This window comes from Pungitius pungitius, chromosome 17 (genome assembly GCF_949316345.1).
Source record: "Pungitius pungitius chromosome 17, fPunPun2.1, whole genome shotgun sequence".
Lineage (NCBI taxonomy): Eukaryota > Metazoa > Chordata > Actinopteri > Perciformes > Gasterosteidae > Pungitius > Pungitius pungitius.
In genome coordinates, this window is record NC_084916.1 from 17,489,935 (window position 1) to 17,505,544 (window position 15,610).

The 15,610-nt window shown below is 45.9% G+C and overlaps 2 protein-coding genes across 2 annotated transcripts; one reads left to right on the forward strand and one right to left on the reverse strand.

Moving 5' to 3' along the window:
• The first annotated feature begins 1,400 nt into the window (after positions 1 to 1,400).
• On the forward strand, positions 1,401 to 5,034 carry LOC119219037 (visinin-like). Its single transcript, XM_037473900.2, has 3 exons — positions 1,401 to 1,968; positions 3,755 to 3,866; positions 4,358 to 5,034. The coding sequence occupies exons 1-3, from the start codon at positions 1,588 to 1,590 to the stop codon at positions 4,441 to 4,443; spliced, it is 579 nt and encodes a 192-aa protein (XP_037329797.1). The 5' UTR covers positions 1,401 to 1,587; the 3' UTR covers positions 4,444 to 5,034.
• A 2,135-nt stretch (positions 5,035 to 7,169) lies between these two features.
• LOC119218991 (germ cell-specific gene 1-like protein) lies at positions 7,170 to 13,778 on the reverse strand. Its single transcript, XM_062558545.1, has 8 exons — positions 13,710 to 13,778; positions 11,021 to 11,894; positions 9,948 to 10,144; positions 9,141 to 9,186; positions 8,505 to 8,663; positions 8,048 to 8,159; positions 7,618 to 7,884; positions 7,170 to 7,395 (listed from the first exon to the last, which is right to left on the reverse strand). The coding sequence occupies exons 2-8, from the start codon at positions 11,214 to 11,216 to the stop codon at positions 7,269 to 7,271; spliced, it is 1,104 nt and encodes a 367-aa protein (XP_062414529.1). The 5' UTR covers positions 11,217 to 11,894; positions 13,710 to 13,778; the 3' UTR covers positions 7,170 to 7,268.
• Positions 13,779 to 15,610: the final 1,832 nt, after the last annotated feature.

Sequence of the window (15,610 nt, forward strand, 5' to 3'; positions counted from 1 at the left end):
CTCTGATTAAAGGATTCCCTTTCCCGGAACTCAATCCGAACAAGGGTAGGGGGTCAAAGGTCAGTCTGAAACAGCTTGTTGGAATGAACCCGCTGCGCGTCTTAAGGCTGCATTCTCTCTAGCGACCCCCGGGGGGCGACATTGGTTTTGCGCCTTTTTGCGAGCGGCCAGATGGCAAAATCCAAATGACCTGTGGATCGGCCCGGCGGTGCCAAGTGGGAGGCCGAGGTTCAGCCTCAGCACGTCAGCAGAGGAATTAGGTTGTTTTACTTAATACAGGAGAGAGATCGGCTTACACCTGGAGGCCGCTCCACACCTGCGACGAAGCAGTGGGCGTGAGGGAAGTCTGCGGCGCCGCTGTGTCATCGCCATCAGGGCGACTACAACCAGTTTGTTGTGGTTGTAGCCGTCCTGCTTGGAGACGTTATCTCACAGGAGCCAGAGCTTAGGCCGCGCTGCAGGAGGCGTTCTGTTTGAGCCACTTGGGTAAGGTTCTCCACGTGGAGATCAAGAACCTGGAAGCGCTCAATAGGTGCATTTGATAAATTGACACCACGCTCAACCTGAGCATCAGATCTGCTGCCAGAGGAGTTTGACTTAAACACTTGTTTTCAGCTCCTCGGTCCGACCTTTAACCCTCACATGTCAGACCTCCATCTTCTCACCGCATCATCAACCTTCATTAAATACACAGTGTTCAATAAAGTCTTAATCTTAACCCACACAAACACAACTACTTCTAGATAGATGCCACTTGATGGTGTGAAAAATAAAAGCAGAAGATCAGGGATTCACGTGTCCGCCTCCGCGTCAGGGTGATCCCGCTTAATGGACTTATCCCAGCGAGTGGAGGCTGATTACCTCACAGGTAGAAAACAAACAGGAAACATCACCTTCCTCACAGCTAGGAAACAATTCATTGCATTTGTCTCTACCTTATGAGCTTGATTATTATTTCTTTTCATCGTGTCATAATATTCTTGTGCTACAACTGAAAACTTGTTTTGATAGCAGACTGTGTTTTGAATTCATTGATTCACCAAAGAAGACATACAAATATAATATAATATCAATCTAATATGACTATTGTCTAATAATAATAATGATTTAATAACAAATGTAATATAATAATACAATTATTATTTCAATATAATAAATTCAAGTGTCTCTGTGAGACCCTTTTCTGAACTTCCTGGGTTTCGGTGATCGAGAGCTGGATTGTTTGAGTGAAATCCGTTACCACAGAATAGTAACGGAACACAACGGTTCACGGGATTTTACTTTGCTCAATGCAGCACGCTAGTTTTTAAAATAGTGTCTGGAGCAGCACACTGGAGACTTCAACCTATGGTGACCCTCGTCTGTCACACCTCTCGCTGGTATTACCGACGGCTGATTGGCTTAACCGGCTTAGCGGGTTGCTTCTGCTCTTTCCGCAGCACACGCTCCTGTGGACTGAACCGTCAGCCACCCGGATCAAGAGAGACTCTCCAGCCGTAGCCGAGGAGTGGAAGCAGTGTGTGGATTTCTCCTGAAGATCAGACTCCCGCTTACACATAAAAATATCCCGCCAGCACACCGTCCACGATGGGCAACACCAAGAGCGGCGCCGTCTCCAAGGAGATCCTCGAGGACCTGAAACTCACCACCAAGTTCACAGAGACGGAGATCGTCCAGTGGTATGAGAACTTCAAGAGGCAGTGTCCAACGGGACGTATCTCAAAAGAAGAGTTTGAGAACATCTACAGCAAGTTCTTCCCGGAGAGCGATGCCCAAACGTACGCCCAGCACGTCTTCCGCTCCTTCGACACGAACGACGACGGCACGCTGGACTTCAAGGAGTACATCATCGCCCTCCACATGACGTCAACGGGTAAGACCACGAGTAAACTGGAGTGGGCCTTCTCGCTGTTCGACGTGGACAAGAACGGATACATCACCAAGTCGGAAGTCAAGGAAATCTGCACGGTGAGTTTTGGCGGAACAGACGTGGCGTCGTGGTCCAGATCTTTCATCTCGCTACCAGATGCTGAGGCTAATCCACGAGGTTTAGTGCTCTGGGTAAATCTGTTTATGTTTTAGTTTTCCAAGTGATTGAATGTGGTTTAGGTGGGTGGTGGATACTCTCTCTTAACTTTTGGGGGAAGTGGAGAAAGACCATGATTTGCTGAGCTGTGATGCGATACGTACAGAATCTATAGACACATCACGGCGGCAGGTGGTGTTGGGAGGAATCGTCTCAAGGAGAATTTATTTGAATGTGCAATTGTTCTTAAGAGCAGCTTCCATCCTCATAAAGGGAAAACCACATATTTCTTCCTTCACTAAACTGACCTGCAGCCTTGAAAGAATGGTCAATCTTACGGCATTACCCTCGTTAGGTAACTCAAGACGCGAGATTAGACCTGATTAACTCATGATGATAAACAGTTTAAGGGCTAAGCCTTCAGAGGGCTTCTGGTTCAGGAGGTAAGGATCTATATGTAAATATAGAAGAGAAGGAGGAGTCTCAAACTCAACTCAAACAGAAAATGAAACCACGTTAAGAGTCAAACTGTCTCTGGTTTACAGAATGAAATTGAGTTGAGCGTATCGTCTGCATAGAGCGTACTTTGGGACTCACCTTCTGATTCCTTTGGTGGATCACAGATTTTCATCATTCATTTTATTTCGTATAGCCCAAAATCGCAAATTCATTGAAGTTCTCAACTAGTCAGACATAAAGTAATCAAAATATTTAAATGCACAATGTACCGCAGATGGTATCCTGTTGGGTAATGGATCCTCCATCGCTTCATCAGTGGCCCTCACACCGACTCGCTTCGTCCATGCATACCTGTGAGGCAGCTGCTCGTTTCTCCTGAATGCATCGTGCATAAGTTAACAAAATGCTTATTTTAACCCAAACAACACCTGTTTTCACAAGCCTAACCAATCATTATTCTCATCGTAATAGTAAAGGCCAGGTAAAAATACTTTGGAAAAGACACTATGCAAAGAACAGAAATGGACATAAACTCAATACAGGGGAGAAAGTAGCATCAAACAGATAGATGTCAACGTCAGATGACACGGCTAACGGGATTTATAGAATTAAATCTAAATGTGGTGTATCTGTGAGTGAGTCATTGGGAGAGCTGCTCCTGGGACTCATCAACTGAATGATTGGGTGTCAAAATCTTGAACTTTTCTTAATAAAATGGAGCCTCTCGTGAGTCTGAAATAAAGTTGGAGTTGACTTAAATGAATTCCTGCCCTCTATAGAAAACTCTTCATGTGATGAAAGGTCAGTTAGTAGTTTTAGTATTCATGCTGCTGACCGGTTTCTGTATTTTTTTCTTCTCATATCTGATGAGATTATTTAATGTTGAAATATAAACTACTTCAGATATTTATACAATCTGTCTGTGATCTAAAGACAGGAAGAAACTTGTCAGGGGGAAGGTCACACACCTGGGTCACAGCAGTCACAATGAATACTATATTTAGGACCCTGATTTCACCTGCAGGCCTATTTATAGCCACCAAGTTTAAATGTGAAAGTATAGAGGTAATAGATGAGACTCTTGGATAATGGAGGATATCAACGATGGGGTTCTTCTCTGTTTGCATCCACTAAATTAGAATTCAGACTAATAATTTTGCATATTGGTTTTCAACTTGGATGAGTGAATCCTCTCATATCCGATAAAAATGTAAAATTGGATGCTACTCACTTATTGACCAGTTTGTCTTCTTGTTTTTCCCCCAACAGGCAATTTTTAAGCTGATTCCTAAAGACGAGGTGGCCTCGTTGGCTGATGATGAAAACACAGCTGAGAAGAGGGCAGATAAACTCTGGAGCTTCTTTGATAAAGGGGAGAACGGTGAGATGCAGCTGGGTGACTGGGGATATGACTGAATAACTGTTCAAAGTTTAGTGGATGTCCACTGGTAAAACTGGTAACTACACAGAGACACGAGGAGCTAAAAGGTCACCACAAAGAGATCCACCAGAACTACAAAAAGTCCAAATAGAGACACAGAATTAAAAAGAGACATAGTTCAACACAGAGAGACACACTCACCACATGGAGACAAAACAGCCTTAAAAGACACAAACTGACCACAAAGAGACATAAACAAACTAACTGGACAACAAGGAGACATAAAACTTCGTGAGGACAGTGTTCATCAGCAGCTGAATCAGATGCTCGAGTGCAGAGAAACTCCAGAAGAAAAACTCTTGAGGAAATGAACAAATTTCCCTTGGTTGACAACGATTGAAACGCTGCCACTAATAGATGAGTGTGCTTCCTTTAATCAAACGTAAGCCTGAACTGACCTCCTCCTCCTCCTCCTGTTCTTCTCCCTACAGATCGAGTGGCCGAAGGAGAGTTCATCCAGGGAGTGTTGGAGAACGACGACGCTCTGCGCTTGATTCAGTACTCGCCCGTGAAGTAACTCCTGCTCCGGTCGCCGGCGCTTCACTCCATCGCCGGATCAGAATCTTTTTAATCACGCGTTACCCAATCAATGCTTTCTGTGTCACGCGGTTCAAACAAAATCTGACGATCTGAGAACCACAAAGAAGAGTCAACGCTTTGACCTCGTTGGCGCGATGAGTCGCGATAATTGAGGCACAAACTGTCTTTCTGAAGCTGAGAAGTGTTTAGATTATCAGGCGATGGTGTAATTGTGCAGGTGTGTTGTAGCAACTGGTCGGTACGCTAACTGTAGTCAAAGTGTCATCGCCGTGAAACATTTTTCTTTCTGTCCTCTGGGCAGCCTAGTCTCTATCTAACTCTGGGGTGTTTTATTAAAACACCGAACTAACCTCTACTTTAAACTGTACTCTTGTTATTGTCAAGTTTTGTTGTCTTTTACGGTTTCCCGCTCCTCCTCGTGTGGCACAGTCGCGCATGTTTGATGTTCTAGCTAGCTTAAAATGTGGCCATCGCAGAGCAGACCTCCGTGCTTGTAAAACCGAGTGTGAGATTAAGTATTGGCCCCTGATCTCCCTCCACAATTTACTCAATAAATCAGAAATTGTTATACACCTTAAGCTGTCGAGAGTCTTCTTTTCCTTTCAGGTAAAACTTTGACAAATGACCAGAGTTGGGATTGTGGGACAAGGTATTGTATTAAGAAGTGTTAAGCTGCGTTAACGGATCAGCGTGCTTCAAAAAGGAGATAAATCGGGGCTTAGTGAGGCCGACTTCCAGATCGGGGCTAAGTGATGACGTGCTTGCACCGGCTTGGTTTCCATTACTGGATTTCTGGATTTTACCACGTGTCACACTTGTATTATTGTAAAATGTATTTTTATAATAATATTGTTGTGACCAATGCTAGCTGGCCTATGGAACAGTTGAAACCATTGATATTGAAATAGGCATAAGAAACAACTCAACCCCGCAGTGGGATCTAGCGGCTCTGCGTTGGTGAGCGACCTGGTCCCCCTGGTCTCGCAGAGTCCGACCCCCAGTGGAATGTTTAGGTATAGCAGCTACATATGGTCTTTCTGTAATTTTCACACTTATCAAAGTCATCTGGCGGGCCGGATCTGGCCCGTGGGCCATATGTTGACACCCCTGGTCTAGATGGTCAACAATCTAAAAAAATACTGATTTTAATGATTAATTGAAATCCTTGTTGCTAAATATCTTGAAAATAATTGTTCCTCCCAAGGTCTCGAGATGGTTCAGTTGTGATCATTCAACCAAGACAAACATTGATTATATCAAAGATTGTATTTTTTCATGATGAGAAGATGTAGTTTTATCGGATGTGGTTTTTAACGTCTGCATTTTGTTTACTTCATTCTGAGACCAAATCTATTCATGGGAACATTTTATTAGTTAGCCATGTAAGAAATATAATTGATTAATTTCCTTTAAAAAAATGAATACCTCAAACAACAGTTTAAATCCGCTTTGGGGAGCTTCACTGAATTGGACAAATCCATCCTCAATATCCATGATTAAAATGTTCATTAAACTCATAATGTCATAACAAGACAATGCAAGTAGAAGCAGCAACACCCTTTCCTTTAAAAATAAAACTACACAAATACATGCGTTACACACAGAAACATGACGCATACACACTTAAATCACTTTGACCCAAGTGGACCGAAAGGCTCTATAAAGTTTTGTAAAACTCCATTTCATTAGCATTTCTAATTACTTTCCACGTTCTGCTTAGTAACCCATGAATCCAGTTTATTGCTATCTTTATCCTCTCTCTCTCTCTCTCTCTATCGTGTTCTCCTGACTAGGTGATTATTGACATAATCTCTCTCCAGCATTTGAAACATCTGGCTTAATGTCTGCCTCCTTCTAGCTGCTGTAATCTTCTTTATCTTCTTTTAATCACACTGGGTACACTGGGAAACATAAACAACAGAATAACTGGGTCCAAACACTGCGAACCAGGTATTTATGTGGCAAATGATTTCTCATTTGCTCTCTTGTAACAAAGCCAACTAAATATACAAGAATGATATCAGAGCAGCTTCTTTAGATCCTGATGATTATACTTCTGAGTCTAGAAATTATCTATATATCTACATCATGACATCTGGATTCCCAAGGTAAAGCCTTTTTACATACATTTAAAAATTGTAACTCAATCAACACAAGATAAACATAAAAGTAATGATCTGATGGAATGCGTGTATTGATAAGACATCATCTTGTTTTTATTAATCACATTTTTTTCATAAATCATGCAAATCATAGATTAAAAACAACAACAACAGCAACAATTCTAACACCATTGATCCACAGCTGCATCATCATCCAGCAACGTCTTTTTTAATTTACATTTGAACGCAGTCTCACATCTTTTCACACATCTTAATCCTCGAAGAGGTCACGGTGTATAAGGCTGTATTTACAAAGTTACAATCACCTGTATGTAGGAACATGTGATTGGTGAGACAATCCTGGAAGAGATTTGAAATCTGTTTACCAAGTAGAACACGTCAAATCCCAGTGAACACTTGAGAATCAACACCTTTATGCACCAACCTCCCTCATTAAAGCGAAGGTGAGACGACGTCCGGCTGCCCTCTGCTCACCTGTGAGCTGCGACAATGCACACAGCATTGAATCTGTGAGTTGGTTTTAGAGTCTTTTGCCCCCCCCCCCCCCCCCAACGGTTCACGTGATCAAATGACCCTGCTACAAATGATCAGTGTAATTGGAACACAGCAACAATTATCATCGGAAACCGGATATTTACAAAAACCAATAGATATGATGGGAGTGTAGCTGTTTTAAGTCTCAGCAGAGTGAGTCCTCTCTCTCCTCCTGCAGCGCGTAATCCATCTCGTCCATCTCCCGCTCGCAGTCTTCACATCCCTCAGCGCAGCATCCCTCCACCACCACCATACCATGGGGCTCCACCAGCCTCCGCCCTCCCATTCCACATCCTCCCACTTCCCCAGCTCCTCCCACTGTTCCCATTCCCTCCGTCCCCACCCCGCTCCCTCCAAATAGGGCTACGCCCGATCCCCCAGCTCCTCCGGCTCCTCCGGCTGCTCCCATTCCCTCCATCCCGTAGCCCACGGCTTCCACCCCTCTAACTCCGATCCCTCCTCCGCCGACAAGCAGCGCCCCCCCGGCCCCGTACGCCAGGGGGCCCATGGCCGGTCCCGATCCTCTGGGCCACAGGGGGCCAATGAGTGCCCCCTGCTGGCCGAGCTGGATCAGCTGACTGACGGAGTAGAGGCCTCCGCCGGCCCGAACCACCTCCTCGTAGGAGGGGGCGCATGTGGCGGCGTGAGCCTCGTCCAGCCTCAGCCGGGCCCGGCGCTTCATCTCTATGAGGGTCTTGGTGTAGGAGTTGAGCGTGGCCACGGCGGCCCCCATGCAGCAGCTGAAGGACAGCCACGCCATGCTGGGGAGGGAGGAAAGAGTCGGGGGATCACAACAGCACGCCAAAGCTATTTGTGTATTAGCATTTTAAAGAAAAACTGTAACACAATTAGTGATTACAGATATTTTCTTGTAGCAAAAATTTCCCAGTTTACGCTGACAAAGTGAAATTGGCAGAAACTGACGCGAAAGACCATCCGTAGTCCCAGGTCTGTGGCCTCCAGTCTTTGGGCCCGATGCTCACGGTCATCTGAAACACCGTGGTGTACATCATGTGCGCCACCATACCCATCAAACCTGGTAGGGGAACGAAGACAAAAGAAGGTGTCCGAGAGATGAAAGAACGTGAGAAAATATTTACACCAAGGGGGGGGGGGGGGGGGGGGGAAATGTTCTTCTGGTTTCAGCCACAGGAAGTTTGCACCTTTTGCACCTTTTGCATTTACCAGTGGCGGCTGGTCCGTGGAGGGCAATGAGGGGTAATAAGTAGTAATAAGGCCTTTTGAGACCCTTTATTGCATTGAATCATACTGACAAGTTTACCTGAAAAAAAAAATCCATTTATCATCACTTTGATTGATTTAATAAAAAGACTACATCAGTCAGCTACCCCCCCCCCCCCCCCCCCCCGCCCCCTCTCACCTGAGAGGACGGTGCACATGGCGGCGAAGGCGTTGATCTTGAGGGCGTTCATCTCCCTCTTGGCACAGAGGCAGATCACCTCCACGCACATCAGCAGGAAGCCCATGGCCAGCAGGCCGATGTACGCAAACTCACTGACGACCGCCAGCCAGAGGACACCTGGGGGGGGGGGGGGGGCAAAAGGACACCTTCACTTTCCTCTGAAGCACCAAGTAGTGAGACGTATACTAGACAGAAATGTCACTGAATGGTTCCCTCAAGTAGGTGCAAGGCTTCTGCTTTGTGCTCATACTGGTTCTTCTATCTGTTTATAACCCTCCTGCTGGTTTATTTCTAAAAAAACTCGATTTGCTGGAAAATGAACCCTTACACTGCAGAAAAAAAAAACAGGGGGGGGGGTGGGGTTGACAATCTGTAGCTGCAGCTCATCCAGAATCCTCATCCAGGGGACAATAAATACTTTTAATATTTAAAGTACATTTGACAGATTAGTGCTTAGACTTTGAGGTTTTGAAGCAGGACTTTGACTCAGAGAGGCACGTTTGGTTTTAGTACTTCAGTACGAGAACTGAGTACTGACTACATTAGATATTTGAGACAATAATTAGAATACAGGTTATACTTTCAGTGACTAACCTTGTGTCTCTTCGGGGGTCAGCTCAATGAAGCTGCGACACTTCTCCTCCTGATCTTCACCTGGAGGAACAATCGCAGCAGAGTGACGGCGCTGAACACCAGCTCATGTGATTCATGGAGTAATCGTGGTAAAATATTATCTGAACCGTCTTTAAAACGTATGCCTGCGCTCATAGCCTCGACAAAAGCTCTGGGATTAGGGCTCTGTAGTTTTTGGGGCGAGATGAATTAGATAATCTCTTGCAAATACTGCGTCTGTGCTCCTGAAAGCCAAAAGGAAAGAGTTGCCTTAAGCCCGACAGTTTGAATGCATTTGGGAGAAAGTATTAAATGTCAATCAATCACAGTGTCCTTTGAACAATGCGTGCTAGTGATTCCTTTCCTGTGGGGTCCTTACGGTTGCTCTGTACACACTTTCTTATGTAATGTGAGTTTAATTTAAAAACAACATTAAACATGTGTCGTGAAGGTTTCATTCATTTGTTTGTCGGATCTCTTTGGAGGAGAGTGGCTGAAAAAAGGGTTTAAAGGTTTAAATATATATATTTTTTAATCACACTCAAATTAGAGAAGTTGAATCTTTTAATCTGTTACCTTTGTGAAAAGTAGTCACAGAGAACTGATGTTTTGATGGAAATAAACTCGGTGGGAATAAGCTGGAAAAAGAACATTATTAAGTTCGTCCAACCCAGTCGACGAACCAAATGTTGGCTTTAAAACCATGTGACATAATGGTGAACCTTTGAATACAAACCCAGGTGTGTAACCAATGAGCTGTATGCTCTACAAGCACACACACACACACACACCTTCATTGTGCTTCTCGCAGGAGAGCCAGAAGCCGGTGTGGAAGTAGCGCAGCATGTACTTGTCCTCGCCCGTCTCCCATATGTATTGGACGGCGTTGGCCATCTGCTTCCTCTTGGTCCGGGCCAGCTCCTCCTTCTGCAGCGGAGACAGCGTCACGTTGGAGGCCTGCTGCCTCGGGTCCGGGGTGGGGGCCTCTGGGTGGAGCAAAGTGAAGAAGTAGGAGCTTGAGGGTGGATGGCGCAGAAGGCAGAGGCGCAGAAACAGAGTGTTGTGTCTTGTCGTTGTAGTTCGGGAAAACTCTAAATCCCGAGAGGGTCTCCTGTGGTTCACGGAGTGTAACATAATCCAGACCTGAAACACCTGTCTCTAGGTAATCTGTCATCAAATAGGCTCAGTGCTGAGAGATAAGACAGCGGGTGGGTGAATCCAGATAACATGCAGATGCAGATACACAATTCTGAGATTAGCAACAAAGACGGGATTATGCAAATCTCCCCCAGTCAAGTCAGCTGAAACAAACTTGAATATGAGGAGCAACAGAAATGCTGTGGATGCCAAAAAGTCTCCTTTTCTATTTCTGCAAATTATTCATTATTCTTGCATTATTCACACACTGTACGTGATTTGATCGATGTTAAAAAATTCAAATGTTAATAATAACAACTCGACTTGCCAGTCAGATCAGTACAACAGATCAACACCATCCTTTCAATTATGTCCAAACCTTCTAGCAAATAGAATTGATAGTTAATAATAATAATCAGAAAATGGAGTGATAAATTAAACTCAGTAAAAGCGGCTTTGACTAAATTTATAGGATAAAAGGTGCTGAAGCACAGATAGCTGTCACTGGGGGATTGCCTCCAAATGGCTCTCAACATGGCAACCGCAGCGCAAGCAACGGCCATCTTGAGGGAGGGGGGGGGGTGTTCTAGCTGGGTCGGGTTTCTGCATCAACAGCATCGTGTGAAAGAGGTCTATGAATCTGGTTTCTTCAGTTTCTGGTTTGCGGACCAACTGGAGCACCTGAACGTCAGGTGGCAGGTGAAGGCTTCGCCTCCGGGCCTCACCTGTGGTGTACGGCTGGCTGTTGTTCTGCCCGCAGTTCCTCAACTTGACGGGCGAGAGGCAGAGGGGCTTCACCACCTTGTGCGTCCCCTCGCACCAATAGGAGGTGCAGAAGGCCCAGACGGACAGCGCCAGGGCCATGGAGGTCAGGGACAGCGACAGCAGGGAGCGGTTGCGTCTGGACATGTTCTCCAGCATCGTTGCTCCTCGAGGTCGACGGTCCGGGGGGGAAACTTGTCCGAGACCGGCGAGGCCTCGGAAGTTTTCTGCTGACGACTCTGGGTTTGTTTGTTGTGGCGAGCGAGAGCGATTCGAAGAGGGCGGCGGAGGGATCGGGGATGTTTGAGAAGTGAAACAAAGGTCGGAGGTCGGGCGGCGGGGAGGGACGGAGGGTTGGGGAGCGTGAGCAAGGAGAGCGGTCGACAGACGGCGGGGTCACAGGGGCGAGAAGGATGAAAAGCGGGCGATTTAATCACTGCCAGCGGAGTAAGACACAGACAGATGTGCAGCCCAGAGGAGGAACTCTGGCTCTCCTCCCGCTCCCTCTGCAGTCAAAGAAAATCAACAAAGTAGTTCATGGGATTTGAATTTAAGACCTCGATGTCTGGAGGCCATCGACCGACCGGCAGCTTTATCCCATCTTTCTACCATCTTTCTTCTTGTTTTTTAGAAATAACTTTGCTTGGACGAGGACGAAAGTCTTGATCTTATCCTGCGGGTCAGTCGCGCTCTGAGGGCACATCCCCTTCTTCCACCTGTGCCTCCCCCTCTCTAGGAGGGATTGTATCTCAGGCCCACCTCCGGCCTTGGTAATCCGTGGTAATCTTGCAGGATTAATGTCAAGTGAATCTCATGCTGTCTTTGTCTGGACGACCCCTGAAAGTAAAGAAGGAAGATTAAGAAAAGAAGAGCTGAGTCACTGAACATCATTTAGTTGTTAAAGCTTGTTGTTGTTCTCCAGATCATTTCTCACATGGTGCGCTGTGTTCAGATTGAGGCATTCTGCTAAGAGAAGGAAGTTTGGCTCACGGGGGTCAGAGGTCCATCTGCAGCATCATATCAGTTGTTGTCATCGGTTTCTCCCTTCAGCAAGTGAAGCCAATTCTGAAGTGCTTAATACTGCACGTTCCCTAATGTCCCACAGGGGGCGACTCCTCTGCTCCTATAGACGTCTATGAGGAAATGACTCTACTTCTGTGTAGTGACCAGCAGGGGGCGACTCCTCTGCTCCCATAGACGTCTATGAGGAAATGACTCTACTTCTGTGTAGTGACCAGCAGGGGGCGACTCCTCTGCTCCCATAGGCGTCTATGAGGAAATGACTCTACTTCTGTGTAGTGACCAGCAGGGGGCGACTCCTCTGCTCCCATAGACGTCTATGAGGAAATGACTCTACTTCTGTGTAGTGACCAGCAGGGGGCGACTCCTCTGCTCCCATAGACGCCTATGAGGAAATGACTCTACTTCTGTGTAGTGACCAGCAGGGGGCGACTCCTCTGCTCCCATAGACGGCTATGAGGAAATGACTCTACCTCTGTGTAGTGACCAGCAGGGGGCGACTCCTCTGCTCCCATAGACGTCTATGAGGAAATGACTCTACTTCTGGGTAGTGACCAGCTGGGGGCGACTCCTCTGCTCCCATAGACGTCTATGAGGAAATGACTCTACTTCTGTGTAGTGACCAGCAGGGGGCGACTCCTCTGCTCCCATTGACGTCTATGAGGAAATGACTCTACTTCTGTGTAGTGACCAGCAGGGGGCGACTCCTCTGCTCCCATTGACGTCTATGAGGAAATGACTCTACTTCTGTGTAGTGACCAGCAGGGGGCGACTCCTCTGCTCCCATAGACGTCTATGAGGAAATGACTCTACTTCTGTGTAGTGACCAGCAGGGGGCGACTCCTCTGCTCCCATAGACGGCTATGAGGAAATGACTCTACCTCTGTGTAGTGACCAGCAGGGGGCGACTCCTCTGCTCCCATAGACGTCTATGAGGAAATGACTCTACTTCTGGGTAGTGACCAGCTGGGGGCGACTCCTCTGCTCCCATAGACGTCTATGAGGAAATGACTCTACTTCTCTCTTGATTTATTCCCTCAGTAAACATGAGTTTATGTCTCAGTCTTTAGTTTCAAGTCTTATCCAATACAGCATGAAGTTCATTAAGTCAATTATGGTCCATGTAGCGTTAAATATCCCCTAAATAAGCTAGTGGGAGGGACTACCGTGTGATTGACAGTTTGCTACCACAGCATTGCTCATATGGGTTTTTCCAACACACGTTTAATTTACAACTTTCAAATCATTTTCAAAAACAAAGCTTGCAACGTTGTCAATGTCTAACTCAAACCTTCCCAAAAAAACGAGTGACGTCGCAGTGAATGAATCCACCTTTTATATATATATATAGAAATGTACATTACATGTAATATATACAGTCAGCGTTCAAACTTCACAGAGTTAACCTCTGTGAAGTTTAGGATGAGTGAGGTATTCAAAATATTCTTATAATATATATAATATAATATACATATATATATATTCTAATAATACAATACACCGTTCTACAAATACCACCCCTGAAAAATCTGCCTGACATCTTTGTTGTCTTTGGAAACGCTGGGAGTTCTGAGGCTTTGAATAAACTGATCAGCTCCCTCTGGAGCAGCCGAAGCCGAGAAAAGGACTCACCGCGTCCGGGACGTTCCGGGTGTCCCCTGCTGGGTGTCCCCTGCTGGGTGTCCCCTGCTGGGTGTCCCCTGCCTGGTGTCCCCTGCCTGGTGTCCCCTGCTGGGTGTCCCCTGCTGGGTGTCCCCTGCTGGGTCCTGGGACGGGGCTCTCGGTTTCCCTTCACCTTGCTTCTGCGCTCCCTCATCACTTCCTCCTCTGTTTCCATCACAAACCCACCCAGATTTCTCTAATCCCCACAAATCCATCTGTTACTTTCTCTTCCCTTTGCTCTCCATATTGTGTCGATTCACCCCCCCCCCTTCTCTCTCTCCCCCCTCTCTCCCTCTCTCTAGTTTTCCTCATCTGCCCAGCTCGTATACATGGTGACCCCGGTGACCTCTGCTCCAACACTGATTAATCTGACAGAGTGGTAGAGCTTTGCTTGGAGATGAGTGTGACAGTCTCTCTAAACTTCAACCCTTCTTAACGCTGTGCACGCTCGCTGGCTTCAGGCAGCCGGCGGTTTGAATCTGATCTGTAAAGCAGCGACAGCATGTTTGGAACCGTCCGTCGCAACTTTCGAGGGTCTGGGGGGGGTGGGGGGGGGTTAGTGGTAGTGTGAGCAGGAGGCTCATATGAAGGGACATTAATTACACCTCCATCCAGCAGGAAAGCCGTTTGTTCCGTGTAGTTTGTGCATCATGTAATCTGATTTACTATTGTAAAAAGAGGCAAAACTCAAAGAGGACTCATCGGGCCACTGTGTCCTGATGCAGAATAGAATAGACCCCCCCCCCCCCCCCCCCCTCCGTGTTTAGAGGCTCAGAGCCGATCCGATGTCCTCCCTCCTCTTTTCATCCCACTGTGTCGACCTGAAGTGACTCGGCGCCTCACACACACACAGTGAGCTTTTTATTAACCCCCCCGAGCAGAGGCCAACAAACCACCTCATTTCTCTTTAAAGGGGATTTTTATCTTCACAGTTATTTGATCCTTTGTTGTTTATACGTCTCGTTTTCTCTTTGCAACCTTTTTGTTTTATATTTGTGTTCCTTTGCCCTGGTTTCTGTATTTGTCATCTTTTTTTAATCTCATTAACTCGTCATTATTTGTTTTATGTGCTTATTAGTTATTTCATATACTTGCTTTGGTCATATTGTGTCTCTTCCTGGTTGGCAGGTGTCAGTTTGAGTGACATTTAGTCGGTGGAGACCAGAGACCCCGACACGCCCCGTGTGCTCGTGACACTTTTTATCGAAAAGCTCAACAAGCAGAATCTCACATATTTCATAGATTTTAGGGAGAATAAAAGTCTCTTACTTTCAGGTGTGTGTAGAGGTTCAATATGTACTGTTACTCAAGCCATTTATTATTTATTAGTACTTTTGAAGAACGTATTTTGCACTGTTTAATAGTTCAGGAACAGTGTTTCACTTAGGTTTACAACTTCAAGGGGGGGGGGGGCGGCTATTATACTGGTAGGGAAAACTGAGGGATATTTTAATAACAGACACTATAGTGTGTATCTACGGCCCTCTTGTGGTGACAGCCGGTACGTTTCATGGGTTGTAACCGAATTACGCTCAAAATCTCCAATAAATGAGATGCAAAGATCTCAAACATACAGTAAAGCTACAAGGATTGTTAAACGTTAAAATAAATGTATTTCATACAAGATTAAATGAGTTCATAATAGATGTTGATCAATTTAACTGGGTGTGTGGAGACGTGACGTTCACTCTAAACACACACACACACACACACACACACGTTCAAGTTCAAGTTCAAAAGACTTTATTCAGCCAAAGCTGGAGCTAAACATCACACAATGACACAGTTCAGTTTCTTCTGTTTGGGGGACACAACGCGTTCAGTTCCACAACAAATCAACAACGACGAATCAAACCAGGAAGAAAAAAAGC

What these genes read in the sequence shown, in the direction of transcription:
- LOC119218991 (XM_062558545.1), bottom strand. Translation starts at nt 11,216, where the DNA reads ATGCTGGAGAACATGTCCAGACGCAACCGCTCCCTGCTGTCGCTGTCC. An exon ending in GACCCCCGAAGAGACACAAG is followed by an intron (nt 8,664 to 9,140) that starts GTTAGTCACTGA and finishes CCCCCCCCCCAG; the next exon opens with GTGTCCTCTGGCTGGCGGTC. An exon ending in CCGGCCATGGGCCCCCTGGC is followed by an intron (nt 7,396 to 7,617) that starts GTACGGGGCCGG and finishes GGGAGGGCGGAG; the next exon opens with GCTGGTGGAGCCCCATGGTA.
- LOC119219037 (XM_037473900.2), top strand. Translation starts at nt 1,588, where the DNA reads ATGGGCAACACCAAGAGCGGCGCCGTCTCCAAGGAGATCCTCGAGGAC. An exon ending in AAGTCAAGGAAATCTGCACG is followed by an intron (nt 1,969 to 3,754) that starts GTGAGTTTTGGC and finishes TTCCCCCAACAG; the next exon opens with GCAATTTTTAAGCTGATTCC. An exon ending in CTTTGATAAAGGGGAGAACG is followed by an intron (nt 3,867 to 4,357) that starts GTGAGATGCAGC and finishes TTCTCCCTACAG; the next exon opens with ATCGAGTGGCCGAAGGAGAG.